General features: G+C 34.6%; 2 protein-coding genes across 2 annotated transcripts; both read left to right on the top strand.

The window, feature by feature from the left end:
• The first annotated feature begins 2,760 nt into the window (after window positions 1-2,760).
• Window positions 2,761-4,005, top strand: Smp_162850 (hypothetical protein). The gene has a single exon (XM_018790961.1). It carries the CDS (start codon window positions 3,399-3,401, stop codon window positions 3,807-3,809), a length of 411 nt encoding a protein of 136 aa, XP_018645813.1. The 5' UTR covers window positions 2,761-3,398; the 3' UTR covers window positions 3,810-4,005.
• Window positions 4,006-15,891: 11,886 nt separating this feature from the next.
• Window positions 15,892-17,299, top strand: Smp_075420 (hypothetical protein). Its single transcript, XM_018790960.1, has one exon. It carries the CDS (start codon window positions 16,000-16,002, stop codon window positions 16,900-16,902), a length of 903 nt encoding a protein of 300 aa, XP_018645812.1. The 5' UTR covers window positions 15,892-15,999; the 3' UTR covers window positions 16,903-17,299.
• Window positions 17,300-24,059: the final 6,760 nt, after the last annotated feature.

The raw sequence follows: 24,059 nt of genomic DNA, 5'->3' as shown, positions 1-24,059 counted from the left end.
TTCAGCAAAGGTTATTTAAATTTTGAATATCATTATTTGTCATAGTCAAGTTAAACTTTTAACCCGAATGTATAAATACATATTTCCAAAGAATAAGTAATTCATTTAGCAATGGGATATCATGTTATGCCTTCTATCTTATTTATAGATATGTTTTATACAAACAACAGTACTTTAAAACTTTATCTTACTTAACATATGCACAATTTTGTAAAATCTAGATAATCGTAGAATACTTCCGTAATAGTTATTCTTGTATTTTGATGTGTATGTTGAGTGTATTTTACATTGCGATTGTAAAACTTCTTAAATAATTTACGTTTGTCTGTATATGGTTGTGGGAATTGTTGAATTTGAACTAATATCAATATTGGATCAACGTTAAACCACCATTGAAAACCCGGAAGCACTGGATGACCGTTTCACCCTGGTATAGGACTCCTCAGAATGGTGCATTCACGATCCCACACGCAGTACTAGGACCCTTGACCTTCGGTCTCAGTTGCGAACGCCTAGCCTCTAGACCACTGAGTCGGCATCCAACGGCGTTAATGTCTAACTTCAACCAATCCACGTTAATCTACGTTTATCTATTATAGCCAGATGAAGACTATTAAATGTTACAAAAACAATTAATAAATAAGAAACGAAATGACTGTATTAAAATATTCTCCTGTCATGATCTAGAGTAATTTATACATGTTAAACTAATAAGTTCTGAAAGGCAGAAGTACGCAAATATATGCGAAAATATGTTGTAATGTCAAAGAAATCTAAAAGTTTTTGGATTAGAGATTATCAAATGGAAATGAGTCTCACATTATTTTTAACGAAAAAGTTAAGTGTTAAATATACATCAGTCGTTGACAAATGTCCCTTTAATGAATAATTAGGATTAATAGTATCCAGTAATTAGAAGAATATAGATGAAAGCAACTTAATTATGTTTATAATAACATAAAAGTATATCGGTATTAATATTATATTGGTAAGTAGGTTATTCGTAATATAAAGTAAAGAACTATTAAAGGAAAAGTAGGAAGTTATCAGCCTGTGATTCTGTAAAACATCTGAGAATTTTTATTTATTTTGTAAGTAAACAAGTGTATCAAATTACTCTTAAATAACTTTCTAACAACTTCCAGTTCAAAACATTGTATGAAAATTTATTGAAAACATTCTAATCACTAAAAAAATGAGCAAAACGTATCGTATCAATTACAAAATCAGCTACCTGTTGCTAAAGGAACGATGTTTTTTTAAAATCATTTACAATTGCAATATTTATTCCAAATTATATATTAATCCTGTTATATTTAGAGCTTTAGATTCTTGCTATGCCGCGTACTACTAGACTACTTGAACGGTCGATCCCACAACGTTGCAAGAGAGAAGACAGAAAACTAGTAAGTAGGAATCTTATTCCCAAAACAGTGTCAAATATAGTACAAAAATCTCATATATTTATAGTTTTTGGCTGAAAGTAAATCATCATTTCGGACAGCCAATAGGCACATAGGGGATCCTTCTTATTCATCCAGTAGGGAAGATACACGGTGACATTCTAGAATGTTCCCCTAGCGGTGATTAGATGGAATGTCTCTTTCTGGGCTTCTTGAGGCTTCATTGAGTTTGCCAATGAGCCATCCATACAAAACCGCAGAATGATTTCAAATTAGCAATAGCCAGTTGGTTACATTTAGAGGTTGGAGATATTATACAACTTTCTTTAATAACTTAGATTGTCCTCAGGTAGTTTTCCCGTACTTTTTTACCAGAAATTATTTGTAACTGAGAAATTATGATTTCTGATATGATTAGAAGCCAACAATTTCCTTTATTATACTGATTCAATAAAAAGGTCCGATATCGCATCTGATTAATTTGAACATTATCCTGAACTGATAAATTGAATTTGTTAGTACTCATCTGGATAAACGTATATTTATGAGAGCTTGATCGAAAGAAATACGAATCTATTAGTCACTAAGTTAATATCAACTTGGATAGGTAGTTAGGACTTACTTACTTACTTACGCCTGTTACTCCCAATGGAGCATAGGCCGCCGACCAGCTTTCCCCAACCCACTCTGTCCTGGGCCTTCTTTTCTAGTTCTTTCCAGTTCTTGTTCATTCTTCTCATGTCTGTCTCTATTTCTCGGCGTAATGTGTTCTTTGGTCTTCCTCTTCTCCTTCGACCTTCAGGATTCCATGTGAGGGCTTGTCTTGTGACACAATTGGGTGATTTCCTCAAAGTGTGCCCAATCCACTTCCAGCGCTTCTTCCTGATTTCTTCCTCCACTGGATGGAATCTGGTTTGTTGTCTCCCACAGTAACTTGTTGCTGATAGTGTCTGGCCATCGGATCCGAAGTATCTTGCGTAGACAGCTGTTAATAAACACTTGTATCTTCTGGATAATGGCTTTCGTAGTTCTCCACGTCTCTGCCCCATACAGAAGAACTGTCTTGACATTTGTATTGAAAATTCTAACCTTGGTGTTGGTTGACAATTGTTTTGAGCTCCAGATGTTTTTCAGCTGTAGGTATGCTGCTCTTGCTTTGCCGATCCGCGCCCTCACATCTGCATCTGATCCACCGTGTTCATCAATGATGCTGCCCAGGTATGTAAAGGTTTCCACATCCTCCAAAGCTTCTCCGTCAAGTGTAATTGGATTGGTGCATATTGTATTGTATCGGAGAGTCTTGCTTTTCCCTTTGTTTATATTGAGACCTACTGCTGCTGAGGTTGCTGCTACACTGGTCGTTTTCTCCTGCATTTGTTGTCGCGTTTGTGATAGAAGAGCCAGATCATCCGCGAAGTCTAAATCGTCAAGCTGCATCCTGCCTGTCCACTGTATCCCGTGCATTCCTCCAGATGTTGACGTCTTCATAATCCAGTCGATCACCAGGAGAAAGAGAAAGGGTGAGAGTAGGCAACCTTGCCTAACACCGGTCTTTACCTCGAACGAGTCGGTGAGTTGTCCTCCGTGGACGATTTGGCAGTTTAGTCCATCATAGGAGTTCCGTATGATGTTGACTATCTTCTCAGGCACGCCGTAGTGTCGAAGAAGCTTCCATAGTGTCGTCCTGTCCACGCTATCAAATGCCTTCTCGTAGTCGATGAAGTTGATGTACAGTGATGAATTCCATTCGATTGATTGTTCCACAATGATACGTAGAGTTGCGATTTGATCTGTGCACGATCTATCCTTACGAAATCCAGCTTGTTGATCTCGAAGTTGAGCGTCCACGGAATCCTTCATCCTGTTTAACAATACTCTGTTGAAGACTTTTCCTGGTATTGAGAGGAGAGTGATGCCCCTGTAGCTGTCGCACTTGCTCAGATCGCCTTTCTTTGGTATCTTGATGAGAAGTCCTTCTTTCCAGTCTGTTGGTACATGTTCTTCGTCCCAAATCTTACTGAAGAGGATGTGGAGTATCTTGGCAGTTGCTGTTACATTTGCTTTCAGTGCCTCTGCCGGGATGTTGTCTGGTCCCGCTGCTTTGCCACTCTTGATTTGTCTAATGGCCATGCTGATCTCTTCAATTGTTGGTGGGCCAATATCGATTGGGAGGTCTGTGGGTGCCGCTTCGATGTTGGGTGGGTTCAGTGGAGCTGGTCGATTCAAGAGTTCCTTGAAGTGTTCTACCCACCTGTTTCGTTGTTCTTCAATATCGTTGATTACTTTGCCTTCCTTGTTTTTCACTGGTCTTTCTGGTTGACGGTAATTTCCAGCAAGTTTCTTTGTTGTATCATACAGTTGTCTCATGTTTCCCTCTCTTGCAGCCTTTTCCGCTGTCATCGCTAAATCTTCCACATATTTACGTTTGTCGGTCCTGATGCTCCTCTTCACTTGCTTGTTTGCCTCTGTGTATTCGGCTTGTGCCTTGGCTTTTTCTGCTCTTGTTCGGCTGATATTGATTGCTACCTTCTTGTTCCTCCTTGCTTCAATTTTATCCAGTGTACCAACAGTGATCCATTCCTTGTGATGGTGCTTCTTTTGGCCCAGAACCTCCTGACATGTTGAAACGATTGCCTCCTTGATACCTTTCCAGCTGCTCTCTATGGTGGTTCCCTCTCCATTGAGTAGGTCATGAAAGGCCTCGAACCTATTGCTGAGGGCCATGTTAAATTCGTTGAGTTTGTCAGCATCTCGAAGAAAGGCCGTGTTAAACTTTTGTGATGTTGTCCGCGCCATTGTCCAGTGCTTCTTGAGTTTTAGTTTCATCTTGGCGACCAGCAAATGGTGATCGGATGCTATATCAGCTCCTCTTCTGGTTCTCACATCCTCCATCGTCCTCCTGAACTTTTTGTTGATGCAGACATGGTCGATTTGATTTTATGTAGTGTGATCCGGTGAAATCCAAGTGGCTTTGTGTATGTTTTTGTGTGGGAATATGGTGCCACCTATGACCAGTTTATTGAAGGCACATAGGTTTGCAAATCTTTCACCGTTTTCGTTCCTTCCTCCCAGTCCATGTTGTCCCATGACGTCTTCGTATCCAGTGTTGTCCTTTCCAACCTTGGCATTGAAATCTCCCATTAGAATGGTCAGGTCCTTGGTTGGGCACTTCTCGAAGATTGACTGCAGCCTATCGTAGAATTGGTTTTTAGCGTCTTCATCGTAGTCGTTGGTCGGCGCATAGCATTGGATGATGTTCATTGTAATGCCTTCTCTCTTTGTTTTGAAGGAGGCTTTGATGATCCTCGGTCCATGAGATTCCCATCCTATAAGTGCATTTTGTGCTTTTCTAGACAGCATCAGTGCCACTCCTTGTGTATGTGGGGCATTTTCTTCTTCATGACCGGAGTATAACAGAAGTTCTCCTGAAGACAGTCGTTGTTGTCCAACCTGCGTCCAATGTGTTTCACTGATTCCAAGCACTTCCAGGTTGTATTTCCTCATTTCCGCAGAAATTTGGAAGACTCTGCCGGTCTCCCACATTGTCCGGACATTCCATGTACCTATAAAAATTGTCGCTCTGGTTGTAAGAAGGTGCATCGGCCTCATGACTTCCGAAGGAACTCGGCTTTCATCATGAGACGTCATTTTTCCTTCTACTCCCAGGGCAGAGTTTGAATGGTTTGAATGATTTTTTCTGGTTAGCGTTTTTTTAGCGAGTTGATTTTCTACGGGATGGGGTCGCTAACCCCATGCCCAACCCTCCTCCTTTACCCGGGCTTGGGACCGGCAGTAGCCCCTGGAGGAGCTACAGGCGGAGTTAGGTAGTTAGGAAGCGTTGGTTTAATTTAACATAGTGTTTATAAACGTTTGTGTATTCATGGTCGTCGGCCAGCTACTTTTATCCTTATTCCTTCAGTAGGTAGTTGCATAGTATTTGGAGCAGCATGACTTAAAGCCTTATGAGGTTTTTAAAATAGGACGAAACCTCTGTTCTGGATGTCACTGTAATTTGTTTGTTCAGTGGTTTCTATGTATGATATAACTTGTAAAATATAAGTGCACTTTGTTGAAATAAAATTGAGAACTCTTTGAACTGTGCTTTTTTCAATCCTTTCAAATTAACTTGGTTTATTTTTCCATCAAAACAGGAATAGTAATGTTTCTTGATAATTGATTTCTTTAAAATATCATTTATTCTTGATACTACTTACAGTAGTAGAACATTCGAATCTAAAAACGTCCTATAGTAACAATTATTGAATAACTGATAAACTAAAGCGTTGACAAGCAACGGTGGATGGTGGCTAGCAGTAGAATCAAGGACGCACGAATCGTACTATTTGGGACTTCTCAGCTGAATGTACTTGCATCCTAGAGTTGTTGTCCACTCTGAGACTGCAGTCAAAACGCTGATATTCATGCAGTACTCTAAGTTTGTAAAGTTTATTCAGATACTCCGTTTCATATCTCCCGTAAGTGCTTATTTCTTTTCCCTGATATCTGATAATCTATTTTTGCTTTCCATATAACCGAAAAAGATTCTTATCAGAATTGTTTTATAAAAAGGAGACTCACTTGAACTTATTACGTTTAAGATACTACTTACAACTATAATCAGTAAGTATTTTTAGCTGAATGGACAATTAATTATAAACCGTTTTTTATAAATGAAAACAATTTTATTATATGGTAACCGTCTTGTATGTTTCAAGGTTCTATTTGAAATGATAGTTTTTTAATCTCCTCGATCAAATCATGTTTTAGTTTATTCATAAATTTAGAACTAACTTGACAAAAACAGTTATGACGTAAGTCTTAACTAAAGTTCACAAATATATAATACAAGAAAATGGCTACAATAATTATAATGAAAATCATAAATATATCAGTGTAGTCGGTTTACTGGAATCATCTGTATGTACACATATACTTAGAGTAGAGGAAAAAAATATTGTGGTGTGTGCTACTGATGTCGATAGATATAAGTAGTATGTATCACTAATCAAAGATGAAATGCCTGGTGGCAGGAGGTTAAGAAGATCGAAGAGAAGAGAACGAGAATAGACAAAGATTGGAGAGGAAACGAAGGAACAATGAAATTCGAGACCATTGATTGACATTTTGCAAATGAGAAATTTACTGTATGGTTTTCAGTTTTTAGTAAGAGATTCTGTAATTTTGTATTCATAAGTTGGTTGTCACCACTCGTGATCTCGTTCACTACAGTATATATGTGGAGATTCGTTTTAATTAGAGAGCGATATCAGATGGTGGATTAGTGAATAATCGAAACATTCTAGATAATTCTCTATCTGATTTTGATAAAATTCTTCAAGAAATGTAAGGTGATTAGTTAGAAAATTATACTTACTGTTGTTGCCAACTCATTAAATTTGTAACTCAGTTATTTAACAGAATGTTTTTGACTGACCATGACCCAGGAAGTTAATTAAAATCATTTCGTGCCAGTTTTTTTCTTTTGTATTAACTAATGTATTAACTGTACTTGAATTATTTTCGTTTGAGTGCTCCATAAGACTTGTGTAAATAGCACTATATGTTCTTTAATTCATCCAGTAGCCCTTGTGTGGTAACTATCGGTCCCAATCCCGGATAAAGCAGAAAGGATAAGGATAAAGTCAGCACACCCATCCTGTAGAAAACAACCTTGCTAAAACAATCCCGTCCTGAAATAAATCATTTAAACTCTGCCCTGCAGGTTGAACGAACTTCATTTAGAAGAGTTATGACGCCTCTTGGTGAAAGCCGAGACCGGGGTGACTAATCAAATAAATGTGGAAATGAGGAGATAAAATTTGACGGTGCTCAGGATAAGTGAGACTCATCAGACCCAGGCTGAACAAGAAAGGATAGATTCGGGAGAGGTACTGTTGTACCGTAGTCACGGAAAAGGAAATGCTCCGCACACTCGGGTAGTTGCTGTTCAAAGAAGCACGAAGAGCACTTGTAGGATAGGAACCTCATGGGTCCTGAACCATAAAAAGGAAGAAGATATGGATTAAAGTGAATATTATCCAGTGACATGAGTCCAACCGCGAGAGCAACGAAGGCGATAAAGATCAGTTATACGAAATGCTGCAATAGATCATAGAGAAGAGCTCAGGAAAGGACCTGACAGTACTGATGGGATACCTAAACGCCTAAATTAGAATAAACAACACCAGATAGGAAGGTATCATGGGACGACATGGACTGACTGGGAGAAAGGGACGAGAATGAGGAAAAATTTACAAATTTATGCGCATTTCAAAAATTGTTTATAGGTGGCACAATATTTTCACACAAACACATTCACAAAGCTACATGGTTCGCACTGGGTCACACTACAAAGTACCAGATTGACCATATTAGCATCAGTAAAAAGTATATCAGGTCAATGAGGACGTGAGGACCAGGAGAGGAGCTGACGAAGCTTCATATCGCTACCTGATGGTTGCCAAGATGAAACTGAAGCTAAAGAAGCAATGGACAACTGGGGAAACAACATAATAAAGGTTCGATACAGCCTTCCTTCGACATGCTGACAGACTCAACGAATTCATGATATCTTTCAACAACATATTCCAAGCCTTACAATATCTGCTCGAAGAAGAAGCTATTATGGGTGACAATTGGAAAGTGACGGAAGAAGCATTAACGTGTCAGTAGGTTCTGAGACGCAACAAGCATTATCATTAGAAATGGATCTCTATGGAAACCATGGACAAGAATGAAGAAAGGAAGAACAATAAGACAGCAATTAACAACGGTCGAACAAGAACAGAGACAAGTAGGACACAGAAGGACATACTAAACAACTATATGACACAACGAAGAAACTAACAGGGAAATATAACAAACCAGAACAACTAGTCAACGACAAGGAGGACAAGCTGTCACTGAGATGCAAGAACAGAGGAACAGAAGGGTGGAACACTTAGAGGAACTCCTGAATAGACCAGCTTCATTGAACCCAATAGACATCGAAGCAGCACACACAAACCTTACCATAGATGTCACTCCACCAACGATCAAAGAAATTAAGATGGCCACCAGACAAATCATAAATGGGAAAGCAGCTGGACCTGACAATACACTAGCTGAAGTACTGAAGTCAGACACTAAAGTAACTGCAAACACGCTTCACCTTCTATTCAAGAAGACTTAGGAAGTAAAACAAGTACCGACAGACTGGAAAGAAGAGCACCTCGTCAAGACACCAAGGAAAGGAGATCTGAGCAAATGTGAGAACTACAGAGACATCACACTACTGTCAACACCGGGAAAAGTTTTCAACAGAGTGTTTTTGAACAGAAGGAAAGATTCAGAAGACACCCGACTATGAGGTCAACAGGTTGGATTTCGTAAGTATTGGTCGTGCACAGACCAGACTTTTACTTCACAGATGACCTAGCTTCTCTGCCCCATACACAGTAACAAATGCGGGCCAATATAACTGGTGCAGCAGCTGCCTCTGTATCAATAGGCCGCAACATTCACAAAAGAAAAAGCAAGATACTCAAATACAACACGCGAAACAGTAACTCAATCACACATGATGGAGAAGCTCTGGAAAAGTCAAAACTTACACCTTACTGGACATCATCATTCATGAGCGAAGATCAGATGCAGACGTAAAGAGAGGATTGACAAATCAAAGACAGCATTCCTACAACTGAAGAACATTCGGAACTCAAAACAAATGTCAACCAATATCAAAGTCACAATCGTCAATACGAACGTCAAGGCAGTTGAAATGTACGGAGATGAAACGTGGAGCATTATCGGAAAGACACAAGTATTTATAAACAGTTGTGTAGACGAGATACTGAATGTTTGTTGACCGATTACCATCAGTAACAGCCTACTTTGGGGAAGAACAAACCAGGCTTCGGCTGAGGAGAGAATTAGGAAAATACGTTGGAAGTGGATAAGACGTACATAACAGAAATCATCAGACTGCATCACGAGGCAAGCGCTAACTTCAAATCCTGAAGCGAAACGGAAAAAAGGAATACCAAAGAACATCTTGCGTTTGAAATTGGAAGCAGGCATTAAAAGAATGAACCGCAACTGGAACACAACTGGAAAGGAGAGCCCAGTTCAAACATGGTTGGAGAATGATGGCAGGTGGTGTACGCTCCTTCTCGTGGGGTGACAGACGTAGTGTGTAAGTAAGTAAGTAATTACATATTTTTGCATTTTTTATCTGATTATGTACCGAAGACAAAAAGATTATCTGTTATACTCAATCTAACAGAAATGTTTTAAGAACACTGTTAGTCAAAAGAAAAGTTCCAATAGTAGATGCTTGTTACCTAGACAAATTCATGTAATATATAGGTGATTTTCTCATGACTGGATACAAAACAGACATTGATTAAATTTTCCATCATAGTTCTGTCACTTCATAATACGTTTTGTACAACATGGATAACTCACTTGTTAAATGAATGTCCAGAAAAGTTAATTTTATTGTGCAGTGAAATCTCAGATACTCGATTTGTAGTTGTTTAAATCAAGTCACTTGTGGTTATCATCAACCAAAGTTTATTAATTTGAAGACAAAAATTTTATGCACATTTATGATTCACATATATGGATCTAGTTTCGACCAATATGAAGTGTCAATTGAAACACATAGTCACTAAAGTACAACGGATTAAATCAAAACTTGTTCCCCATGATAAGTAATTTTTTACCTAACTGTGAAGCAACTTTTCACTTCATAAATAATCTTTAAAAGTTGAGATCATTAGTCAATTGAAGCTAGACCAACATGGAAAACTTGGAAGCACTGGACGGCCATTTCATCCTATTGTGGGACTCCTCAGCAGTGCGTATCCACGATCCCGCCTCGCGAGATTCAAACCCAGGACCTATCAGTCTGGAGTGCGAACCCTTAACCCCTAGACCACTGAGTTGGCGTCTAACGGTGTTAGTGTCTAACTTTAAGTATTCCACGAAATTGAACGACACAACCACCATTGTCTTCGGTGAGTTACTATCTCACAACAGACCCGGTTGAACTCCACTTGTCACTGCTTCTCACTATCTCATTGTTATGTGATGGTGTTGCTTCAATTGACTCATGATCTCAACTACCAAAATTACTATAACATCCAAACAAAAAACCCTTCTGATAATAAAATAATCTTTAGTCTAATTTCTTTCATTAATGTAACAGTAACCAACCCAACATTCCATTAGAAATTTATATACTAAATCAAATAATATCTTAGACAGATAGCTGCCAAAATATTCCACCAATCTTTTTAGTATTACAAATCAATAAACAGAAAAGAACAGAATATTGGGTATCTTATGACTGAATTCAATCCAAAAAACGACGTAGGCAAATGTTGTCATATGGCATAATTATTAATTAAGTATACAAAAAATTTCAAAAAAAAGATTGATGGGAGTAAGTGTTTTTTTTGTATGTAATATGCTCAAAATGGTTATATCAAAGAGTAGGTATACTGTAAACATTTATAATGTGAGTAAATCAATCAGTCAATTTGTTTTCAAATAAAGCGCTTTTTGGCTCAGAAATTACAATTTTTAATGTATCAAAACAATAATATTCAGTTTTTTTGGGTTTTTTTTATACTTGGGTTTTTAAATTCATTTATTTTTGAGCATTTTTCAACCAGAATTAAAAGGAAAGTAACATTTAATAAAATAGTTTTATAAAAATTAACAAAAAATTTATCAGATAGAGGTTTTGTGGAGATCCCACATAAGGACGAAACGGCCATCCAGTGCTTCCAAGTTTTCCATGGTGGTCTAGCTTCAATTGACTCATGATCTCAACCATATAAAATTATTAAAATCTCCACAAAAACTCCTTCTGATAATGATCATATGCTCACTAGTGACTGGTTCCATGAGGTATTTCCTGGAGTTCTAGTGAGAAGCAGTAACCAGTAGAGTTCAACCAGCTCTGTTTTGAGATAGCAACTCACTGAAGACATTAGTGAATGGTTGCTCAATTTCGTGGATTAGTTGAGGTTAGACATTAACACCGTACGATGCCGGCTCAATAGTCTAAAGGTTAGGCGCTCGCGCGCGAGACTGATAGGTTCTGAAATCAAATCTCGTGAGGCAGGATTGTGGATGTGCACTGCTGAAGAATCCCACAAAAGGATGAAACGGTCATCCAGTGCTTCCAGGTTTTCGATGGTGGTCTAGCTTCAATTAACTCATGATCTCAACTATATAAAAAAATCTTACTTCAACTGGATTATTGGAGTCTGAAAGTATGTTTAAACAATTAGAAGTAAAACTGACTTCATTCAATAAATATGTTGGTTGCTAAGTAACTGTAATCTACTAGAATTTGTATGAAGTATATTTCGTTTTTACGAATCTCCCAGCAACATGTCGTGTAACCAAATGATAAATTTTAAACATTTCAATGTATGAATGAGTGGAGTTTGGGTATTTTTTCAACCTCCAGATAGACCTCGTCATAGGATCAAATGAACTGCGGAATGAATAGAAGTATGACCTATATTGTTTTTGTTTAAGTGATAACTTGTCAATGGGCATACACCTTGCCAAACATGCTACCTACTTAAGAACATTAAAAGTGAACAAATCTCCACTAAAGTTCAGATTGAACAAAGGCTAACCTTAAGATAGATATAGTTAGTTAGGCAATATTAACTAATAAGTCATTTACACAGGTAGGAAGGTAATCGTTCACTGATGTGATAGTTCAAGGTCGTATAACATATATCTCTATTTTACATTTATTATGCCGAATGTTTCAAAAAATCGCTAAACTTCACTAATCTTTTCCGAATTCTGAAATGACCTTGATACTAAGATTTATTTCACTGCTGCTATATCATACAGTATCATTGCGCCAGCCCATATTAGCGTTTTGAAAGAAAACATAGTTGAGATCAATTTCCATAAAGACTGAAACATAATCGGCTCTGTACCCTTCATTAAAGCCCCATAGATATACTTAAAACAGTTCTATAACCAATTATCTGAAGACGTTCTTAATTTGCTCAGTCCGAAGGAAGAGATGCAACAGTCTCTATGAATCACTAGCAAGATTTTTATCTAATGACCTGGAATATTACCATATATCTTTGTACCGCCAAAGAAAAGCTGCTCTACGAGGCGACCAAAAATGCGTATATCACAAAAGTTCTGGGTGTTATATAACAGTTAGAAACTTAACTTGTATACATTGTCAATAAATTATGAGGTTAAAAGATTTCAACAGATGCCTGTTTTAGATAGAAGAACATGATCAATAAAGCACAAAATAATAACAAAACAAAGGCTATGGACAATTACTTTGCAAAATTTATTATATACTCTCAATAAATAACAAATTTAAAGGTAGTCTGTTACTATGGTTATTATTCAGGATAATGTAATAAACTCATTAGGTACTCCAGATATTAAAAAACCGGCAAAACCGGGCGAGTCACAAATTTAGAGGTTGAGACAAATTAAGATGCTTATAATAGCTCTTCCTTTCTTTCCCCCCTGTGGCTAGCTCAGAAAGGTATGGGAGTCACTTTCATCCACCAAAAAACATCCAATAGGACACTATTAAGTTATAGACCCATTTATCATTCTAAAACGTGATTGTAACAAACTTAGAAAAGAATCACTAAAAAGATAACTATGAGCTTCTCGTGAATACACCCCATATTAAACAGTATACAGTACATCATCAGAAACGATATATTGATAATTCTAAACCTCCTATCAATAAGGTAGAGCCTCACAAAGTTACTCGATATTAGAAAGTCAATCAATATAATCGACATTGATTTTAACAAAGTTTTCGACAAGTAACTGCACACCATGCCTCCAAAGAATTTAGAAACCTGAGAATCACCTGACACCTGATTAAGAAGATTGGAAAGATTCTTGTTCATCGTCTAGATAGAATACAAACTACCTTCATGGTCATATCTTAGAAACTAATACTAAGGGAGCTATTTGTGAGAACTGTAATAAGTCAAATTCTGTTTGTCTCCTACGTCAAGGAACTTCCAGAGATCGTCATCAATCTAAGTACATGTGCCTCTATGGTCGCTAGAAACCTCGATCATGCCCCGGCGAACCACAATTTATGTTAGTCTTCATTTACAATGACTTGAGTAACATGGATAACTATATTTCAGTTACAAATAAAAGTTTTAGAATGGTGTCGGAATTATCATGTAGTATCGGTTGTTGTATTAAGTCCATATGCCTTATCATAAATTCTGGACAAGTCAATTCAGCTACCCATCATGAGTCATGTTTTCACCTTGTTAGTTATTCACTTATTAACCCTGACCATTTTTATATCAGCGTAGGCGTGTGTACACTTCTTATCCTACTTATCACATGTTTGTCATTTATTCTTGACTGACTATAAATATTAATCAACGCTTGATTAAAGTGAGTTGGCTTACCTGCCATCTCTAATGCGTGTCATTTTTGTTTCGCTCGCTGATATTTGCTCATGTGCTTACAACTTTCTGGCCTACGTCATTTGACAATAAAACTGTAGCTGCCGCTTCTCATTGCCTTCTGATTTTTATGCACCGTTAAGATTTCTATTATATCGGTTATCGAGGTGAATGATTAACGAAGCACGGCACTACAATCAAAGGCTCTGAAAAAGTTGGATAAAATATGTTCACCACACTTTACAGAGAAACAATGATAAGCAAAAATCTAGAAGATTGAGCATAAGCCTCAAGTCTGTATCTGTAAAGCAACTGAAGTCTCTTGAAAAAAATATTGCAGAAATTCTAATAGTGTAGCTTCACAGATTTTCCGTTTAGCAAAGAATGAAAAGTAGGAGGGTTGAGCATGGATTTAGTAACCCAATCCCATAAAAAATAACCTCTCTTGGAAATACTAATTCTTCTATTCACTTGTAATGCGAATTATTTCGAAATATATTATTTTAAACAGGATATATATTTCCAGTGTACAGCTAATAATGTTTTTTCTGTTCGGCATTCTCAAATAAGTCTAATTGACTATATGATAAATGATTGCTGACAACCAAGATTTAGAAAATAAACATATTTATCAACTGTGTATTGTATTTGTTGAAACTCAAAATGTAGAATATACAGTCAGAGGGTTCGTAAATCAATTAAAAAGTCTAAAAAGTAACGTATAAGTCTCAGTTGTTATTTGAAACTCATTCGATCAGTGTGAAAGACTGCATAGACAGTTCTTGCCAAAACATCAATTTTCATTCATAACTAGGTTTTAATTTCTATGTTAACAACAATACTGTTTCTTTTCATGGAGTTTTCGGCATTGCCTTCATTTGCAGGCTGAGTAAACTTAAGTTCTTGTATAGCACACATACTCAGGTTTCACTTAATTTCTTATTTAAGGCTAGTCATCTCGATCCATCTGAATCGAGTTTTGTAAGTCAACTAGAATTCGAACCATGCTCTTATTGCTTCACATATGAATGCGGGATTCATTCTTTTCCTGACTTAAGAAAGCTATTAACTTGAGTAAATATCATCACTGAGAACCTGATGCATTTACTCCGTGATACAGATTTATAATAAAATCCACATCTTGCATTCCATTGCTAACCACTGTCAGACTTAGAAAGAAAATTAGGTGTCGTATTTTTTAATGGAAATGTAAATCAATTATGTATTTAACAGGCTTGATCGTATTTGTACAAACGACGCTATTGATGATGTTAAGTTGTTAAACAAGACATTAATGGAGAATGGTTATCCACCTAAACTTATCAATAGATGGAAATTTCATGGCACAGTGAGACCTACTGTAGCCTTGGTGGAGAAAAATCCTATCTACATCACCTTACCATTTAGAGGTGATTCAAATAACCTTTTATTGAAACAAAGCCTTAAATCAGTCATCAATAAAATGTATTGTGTAGCGAAGGTCATTATCAAAGAAAGAACGAGGTCCATGCTGCATTCAAAACCTAAAAGACATGAAAATGATTGTGTCACATCCCACTGCGTTTACAAATTTAAATGTGTGTGTGGTCACACATACATAGGGAGGAGCAATCGTGATCTGAAAATTAGGGTTGGTGAACATGTACCAAAATGGTTGCAAAAACAAGTATAATAAGTGTTTTGCTTCCTAATTGTTATTATTGTTTTGTGAAAGTCATTAATTCAAGTAATAGTTTATATATGATTCAATTCTACACATAAACACGTCTTTAACACAGTGATTGATTTTCTTATGATTAAAAAAAGTTTTCAAATACAAGTAAACTTTTTTTTAATTTTTTTTCCACTTTAAATAGTAATACTCAAAAAAAATTGTAACTATGTGAAAAATGTTTTTTTTGAAATTCTATTATCAATTGGTTAATTAGTCATTCATGTTGCAGTTTTCTGAAAAAAAAATTTTTGCATTCATTTCAGTGATGTACATGGATATATATACAGATATATATATATATATATGCTCATACGTTCATAAGTAGTTCCCATAAAAACTCTGTTAACATTATTATTCCAACCGTATACATAAGTTTATATTGCATAGATATATACATTTACTTAAGTATATTTAAAAGTCAGAAAAACTTGCAAATTTTTTCAATATGAGGAATAAAGAAATTATGTCTTATCAACAAGAACATGATTACATTGATGATTGTCTACGTCATGTTGGAAGTAAACAGCATTTATTTTATGAAACACATGTTTGTACAATATATCGTATAAACGCTGGTCCAGCAGAACATTTTTCAGAAACAAGAGCATTATATTTACTGCAAAAATATCGTCGCAAACGACAGTCTCATTGTACCGGAAGTTTATTAGAAGATCGTATTAGTTTTGAACGAAATAAAGCATCTGGTAAGATACCATTTCGTCCATGGGTATTATATAAAGAAGTTAAAGAAATATACATGAATAGAAATAATCCACATTTTTTTGTATTATGTATAGATTCTATGTATAGTTCTATGAGATACTACGAAATATATAAATGTAAAATTCCTGAAACAGCACAAACAGTTTGTGAATATATTAGACGGGCAATGAATGATACGGATAAAGTATTACGTGATTTAACGTCTATTCGACAAGTTTACGTTGACGATGTGGGTCGTGTACGTTCAGTAAGTAATTTTGAAATTGAAAACAATCGTGCAACAATTTCAACACAGGAGACTAATCAAAATGATTATGCACGTAATACTATTAGCCCTGTTTATATACCATCACCGGTTATGGTTTCACCAGTTAAACAAAGTTATAATCCACCACATACTGCCAGTATTAAACGTCGAACTATTGACAGTCTACTCGATGTAACCTATCTTACTTACGATCCACACAGAGGTTTAATAACCAATAAATATGGTCCAGTCTATTTGTATCTGTATAGACCAAAAAGTCAAGGAACATTGGGAAATAATTCCATTTATTCAGATAGACGAAGTACTTATAGTTATGGAAATGATGATCATCATAGAAACTCACCATATAGGTATTAAAAATAAAACAAAATATCAACTTTTTCATATGCTCATACATAAACAATAAACATTATCTATTATGTTTTTTTCCCATTATATAATATGAATGATGTATTGATTTGTCAAAACTTACCTATCAATATACAAACTATCAATATACAATCTATATTGATTAACTTTCGATATAATTTTTTTTAGTTTTTTCGTTCTTTTTCTTTTGTCTTCCATTACACCATTCATCTATACTCAAATATATTTTCTTTTCCAAATCAAAATATAAAAAAAACAAGCCACAGATACAACAATAATCAGCCATACAACACTTTCGATTATTTTTTTGGATCATATCACATTGACCGTATGTATATAAATCTGTAAAAGAAAAAAAAATAAGTTTCAGATTGTAACCATGGTCAAATATTTTAAAGAAAAAAGAGAAAAAGAAAAAAAAATACAAAATAAAAAAAATTGATTAAAAGTTTATAGGTAATGAACAATATTTATCAAACTAAATATACAAATAGTAGATAATTAATGGAAGTTGAATTTATATATATATATATATATATATATATATATATATATAAAATACCTGGCCTCTGGTTTAGTGACATACTTCCTTCGCTTATGTAACTCTAAAAGCGATCTGTGGTTACAAAGTTCAAGCAAAATGTATATGAATTCACTATATATATATGATTATGTAGTGTGTTAACAGAATATAGAACTTTAATTGGAGTTTTTTATTCAATAAAACATGTATGCTAATATGGTTTATACATTACTGAAATATAAATAGATATTATCAATTTGATTATTGGTTTTCATCTACATTTTAGACATTTAAAAGTTTTCGTTTTTCAGAAGAATTACATAATCATTCATTGACAAATTACATAACTATATGTTTATTACAATGAGTTGACATGGTTGATTTTAAGGGTAAAATCAGACCTACAAGGTTACTCAAAATAACTAAGGTTCTGAATTTATTCATCGAAGTTCTAGGAATTTACATTTTCGTGTTCGTGAACACCTCCCAGTGTGGCTAAGCAAAGGTCTGATGAGGAAAGTAAACAGCTCGATTTTGGCCCATTTAGTACAAACTGGTCATAGTGCCAGTATAAACCAATCTTTTTCAATTATTTATAGGGTCAGTAATTTTTGCCTAAGCTTGTCAGGCTTAAAGTCCTTCAAACGGCGGAGGCAGTGGCCATCGGAATGAAGAAACCAGAGCTATGCGTACAGAAGAAATATCTCCAACCCCTACTCCTCCCTTGGCCAACCACAAGGCCAATTAACGAGCATTCATCTTAGCTATTGTATGACCTAATTTGACTATGTACTTACGACCTTTCATAGTCAAATGTAATTGTCTCTCCTATCTTTATTCACAAATCTTTGTATTTTATTATTATTATTATTTAAATATCGTTATTAATCCCCCCTATACATGATTCATTCACTTCGCATTGATCCCTCCTTATTACGTCTCACTAATTTTTCACACAATTTAGTACTCCATTTGATCGAATTGTAATTGCACTATCATATCTCTCTCACCCTATCTGACCCATATTTATTCTGACAATGGATCTTAAATTTTCACTTTACATATATACAGATTCAAGTTAACATTCTATATGAGTCATATCAACATTAACAATTTTATTCTATTTGATTTGACATTCCTAAATTTACATGCATTAAACTATGTACTTTGTCTTTAACTTGGCCATTTTTTCGGATTATTAATTCGGATATATGAATTGTAGAACCTGAAGAGAATTTATCGAAAAGAATATTCTTCGTTCAAATATTAGTTGACTAATAAAATACTTGTTATTTGAAAAGAGCTCTCAATCACATTGTAGTGAATTCATGATTGTTGTTTGTTCCTAGTCAATTTTTTTATCTCTCATAGCTTTATTGTTCACAATTTATACTTTTTGATCAATAATACATTTGAATTTTTATAGACCAACGGTAACCGTCTGAATCAAATATAAACATTGTTATTCTTCTCCTACTCATAATTATTAGAGTGTGTTAACAATCATCGCTGAAAATCCATTATGATTGTTATTAAGTTAAAGCACACATCAGATTCACCCAGAGAATGATTTTCCAAGCAATCTTTCGATACCTTGATATAACAGCATGCGATATAGACATTGTAAATAAAAGTTGCTTTACTTTTCATATAGAGCTAATTATACAGTCAAAATTGAACTTTGTAAAGAGCAAATATAAGGACAATTCATATAAATGCTTGATTAGATGGGTCATACGACTCACAGCGCTTTCATTTCACAGTAATACTAGATTGTTTAACATTTCAAATATTCACTACATCGTTTGCCTAAAGAATGGTTTAAATCTAGACGATTCCATGGGTTTTTAAACTTATCTGAAATTTATTCGATTATTTTTTTAAATATTAAATAGATATAAGCGGGATGGATAGTGACTAGCAGTTAAATCCAAGTCATGCATTTCACGCTATTTTGAACTAATCAGCTGGAAGTAACTATGTCCAAAACTTGATGTTCACTCCGGGACTCGAACGCAGTACCGTTAACTTTAAATCCCATCGAGTTATATACTTGGCCATTGAGTCGGAATAGCCGCTGGCTTATACAATAGACTGACGTTTGATTTGTTTTTCTTGGTTGCTTGAATCTTCCCATTGATGTTGAGAACTTCAATTGATCAATCTTATTTGACATACTTGCATTCTATGCGAACAACATTGATATTGTCATTAAATCACAAGGATTATAGGTAGAGACGGGTGGTGGACAGCTATGGAATACAGGAAGCGATTTTCATTTCATTTAGAACTCATCATTTGGATGTACCTGCATGTGAAGCCTAGATTTTCACAAACAAACCCTTGAAAATATCAAATTATGATGTGCTACTTCAATACCTCTTATATTGTCCCATCTGGGGCTCTAATCTGTAGTCATTCTGAAAGTATGAAATGAAATAATAATTAGACTGACAATATCAAAGTATCTCTGCAAATTTGAGAGTGAAAATTTTTCTTATCGCCCGTTTTGGCAAATTTATTTTCAATATTTTAGCTCGTGGTCGAACTATGCCGAAACGGGATCATCTGTTCATAATCCGTAGTGTTTTATTGACACTTGAATAGAGTTGGCTATTAATCAATAAAATCAAATGATCTAATTACATAAAAACATCGTTTACATTCATGTTCTTCATTAATAAGTAAACTCACGTAGATTTTGAAAGGTTTTAATTCAGCTCCTATCACTGACAACTGACAATCAAAAGAGCAAATAAATTTATTGATTTGGACTTTTGAGAATAATAGCACGATAAATATATTTCGTTATTTGTTCATTATCGTGGCCTATACCGAATAATAGTGAGACCATAGAAGGCTTTAAGTAAAAGTGTCGAGATTGAAAATTAAACAACTAACTTCAGTCACTTTCCGTTGACTATTATTATCACTATTACTCAATACATTTTATCTGTTATTCGTGTTAAATGAGAATGAGCGAAAATGTCAGTCATTTGCTTTTAGACATCCAGTAATGATTAATTTTCCGTTAATTGAGATAAAAGATGTCTATTACACAAATTCAAATAACTTCACTCTTATTCTGAAGGTGTAAAGTTTTGTGCGCGTTTATATTCATTTATAAGTGAATTATAATTAGCTTTTTGTTTGGCGAAATTCATTAAAACAGAACTATTAGTTACCGATTTATGGACGATTATTTAGGATAAGGTAATTCATTACACGAAGCCCCGAATCTAAAAACTTATTCTCTTAATAATGCATTAACAGGTTCATTAAACATTATTGTCCTATTAATGTTGTTCATGGAAATTAGAAAGAAATGTCATAGTTCAGCTTTTTTATTGCTGAATTTCCAGCAGTATTTTGTTCACCCTCTTGATCGAATCACAGATGTTTCAAAAATGTGTGTATTAGCAACGTTGTGATAATAGTATTTATATTTACATGAATCCAGAAAAAATAAAAACATAATTTGCCTTCATATTCCCACAATGAAGGATAAATCAACTTGATACCAACTAGTTTCATTACGTAATCTTGAACAGTATTATCTAGATTCGTAAAGAAGTATTGTATGATCGAAGTCTTATAAACCTTGCTATCTCATCATTTTAATACTGCTTAACCCGTAGTTCCTTTATTTAAAAATATTATTTTCAGTAATATCTTCCGTTATTTATACAAAGGAACTTATAAAAATACTGTTCCTTAGAACTATCAATCAACATTTGAATGAAGGAAGAAAGCCACTGGTTAATTCATAATAAATTTAAATCATATACTGTCCATAATATCACAACTAATATCTATGAGTAGTATGTATATATTTACATCAGATTAATCGATGTAATTTATAATCAGTTTTGTTCAATTTTAGCGTCGATTTCACTACTGTCCGATTCTTCTTTGAATCAGATTTACAGAAATAAGTATGAACTAAACTTTACGTTGTTAGCAAAAAAGTGTCACAACGCACAATTTCGCAGGCTAATATATTCTTCCACGTCATGTAAACGAATTAAAACTTTGAAACTCTGTGGCTTAACCAAAGTGTAATACTAAATAATCAATAAATATAAGACTGATCAAAGGTATCTTTTATTTTGACTCACTTAGATAGATCGTAAGCCAGTACAGATCACCTTTGCTTTTCCTTCGTCATTAACGAATTCCAGTAGCTTTGATAACAGTTAACGTTTAATATTTTAAGTAATTTTAGACTTTATGTCTGCTAAACGCACATTTCTGCAAACTAACCATTTTAGAAAACACCATCAGCTATTGAATAGTTAAAATATATACGGATAGAGTTACATAATGTAATCTTAAATAACGTTTACTAACTACACTCCCTCATACAATCAAGGATATGATGAAGGGAGTTCTGAAATAGATTTTTGTTTTGTTTAAATGTGTTTTTTCTAATGAGAAGACCTGAGACTTAAATAGAAAAATCTTAATAGGATTATCGAGCGAATGCCATGGCTTGGATCAAATTGTCTTTAATATGTACCGATAAATTATATTGTTCTGAATGCCAGGTATAAACATAATTCGCTCCATTAGAAAAGTTCACATCTATTCATGCACTTACTGACGCATGGTATTGATCAAATGAATAACTACAGGATGAAGGGAATAGAAATTTGAGGCCGATACATCAGCACTAATCGCTGATGCGTAAAATAACATAGTAATAACACACAGTAAATAACACAGTAATTAATGGACTAGGGATAACTAAAGAATGGTAAATCGTATAACAATAGTCTATAGGTCAAAATAAAGCTTATAAAAAGAGGGACACGAATATGAATAGTTTAGTTACTTAACAATTATACAATAGAAAATATACATATCACATTGGTCCATAAATAATCCTCAGAGTTACCATTCATAATTCTCCACGGGATATAATAGTTTGTCAAGGGTAAGTATGTACTACAGCATTTTTAAGAAAAGAAGTACGTTTGTAAGCCTAAAAATTGATGAAACAATGTAGAGAATTTTGAAGATTTCAATTACTAGGAAAGAATACAAGACGACTTATGAAGTTTTGTTTGCATGCCTATCGAATTTATAAGGAAGTTATCGTAAATTGTTCAATAAGGATTTCAATCAAAATAATAATCATGACATTTTCCTCACTGTGATACAGGTGATATTATTGAAATCGATAATTATTTATGAGGGAACCTTAGTAAATAGACGAAACAATGGCTTTTTTCTAAATAACTGTTTTTTTTATTTCAAAGAATTCTTTCCAAATCCCTTCTAAGAAGTTTAGTTATACAGATGAACCAACAATTTCTTCCGTTTGTTAACAATTAACTAGTCATGTGATCATGTTAGACCTTTATAACCAAGGTTCATTGTCTACAAAGACCGTGTCAAAATGAACTATTCATAAAATTCACAGTTGATTTATACAACAGCTTCAGTAAAACAAAAATAAATACCTCTATCACTGACCGTTGATAGTTCTTGTTGCTCGTAGTTTATTGTAACGCCGATTCCATGTGTTATTCCATGTGTTCAATGATACCAACTTAATATCTAATCAGACCTCATTGAAGTTTACCAATACTAACAGCCTAATATTAAGTCATTTTTAAATGGAACATTTTGATTATTGGTTTAAAAAACCTTCACAATTTACATTTTATTCAAATGATGCAGAACATTAAACATGAATCGAACAACAAGACAGTAAAATAAATAGTTTACTTATGGTTGATGAAATATCAGAAAACGGAATAAATAATACATCTGTTATCTCAGTCAACATTGAAAACGTTGAAGTTGTGAATTTTCCTAGAGAATGAAAAACAACTCATTCCGAAAAGTCTCAGATATTTTATTTTACTGCTCATATTTGTTAAGCTATGTTTTTTTCGATGGAACTAACACAGGAAATTAAAAGTAGCAGAATCAAGGTAACATTCTGTTATAACTTGTGGCGTGTGGGCCCTGTTAATGTATAACTTGATAATACCACCAATTAGAGAGCAGTGACTTATCGATCGGACCAGTGACGCATAAAACCCGTGCGAGCAGTCTTGAGTACTTATCGGTCCTCATTTCTGCCTTGTACAGCCAGTTAAGTCCAGAACACCAATCTCAACCTATGCAGTATGAATCATTTATTTCAAACACACTGTGTTTATATACCAAACAGACACACCACATCGTACCATAAAATAGGAATACAACATTTGTACAAGATTTGGCCAAATGTGGCTGTGAATAAGATAGTAAATGATAGACAGGGCCTAATTCAAGGATGGTAAATTGTATTACAATAGTTCATAGGTCAAAATAAAGCTCATAATAAGGAGGACATGAATATGACTAGTTTAGTTATTTACCGATTATAGGATAAAAATATATTCATAGTATTGGTTCATAAATGGATCCCAAAGATACCATTCACCATTCTTATTAGGACATAACACATTCATTAATTTATAAATTAAGCTAAAATACTCTACACCAATTCCGCTTTTTCCCCTGGAACAGTTCCAATACAGTAAATCCTACAGTATTAGTGAAAACATTTATGATCTGTTTTTCAAACAACTGATAAACAACTGACTATTCCTCTTTATAAGGTTCT

This window comes from Schistosoma mansoni (genome assembly GCF_000237925.1).
Source record: "Schistosoma mansoni, WGS project CABG00000000 data, chromosome W unplaced supercontig 0185, strain Puerto Rico, whole genome shotgun sequence".
NCBI classification, from domain to species: domain Eukaryota; kingdom Metazoa; phylum Platyhelminthes; class Trematoda; order Strigeidida; family Schistosomatidae; genus Schistosoma; species Schistosoma mansoni.
Note: the sequence above shows the minus strand (reverse complement) of the source record. Positions and strands in the feature narration are given on the sequence as shown.

What these genes read in the sequence shown, in the direction of transcription:
- Smp_162850 (XM_018790961.1), top strand. Translation starts at nt 3,399, where the DNA reads ATGTTCTTCGTCCCAAATCTTACTGAAGAGGATGTGGAGTATCTTGGC.
- Smp_075420 (XM_018790960.1), top strand. Translation starts at nt 16,000, where the DNA reads ATGAGGAATAAAGAAATTATGTCTTATCAACAAGAACATGATTACATT.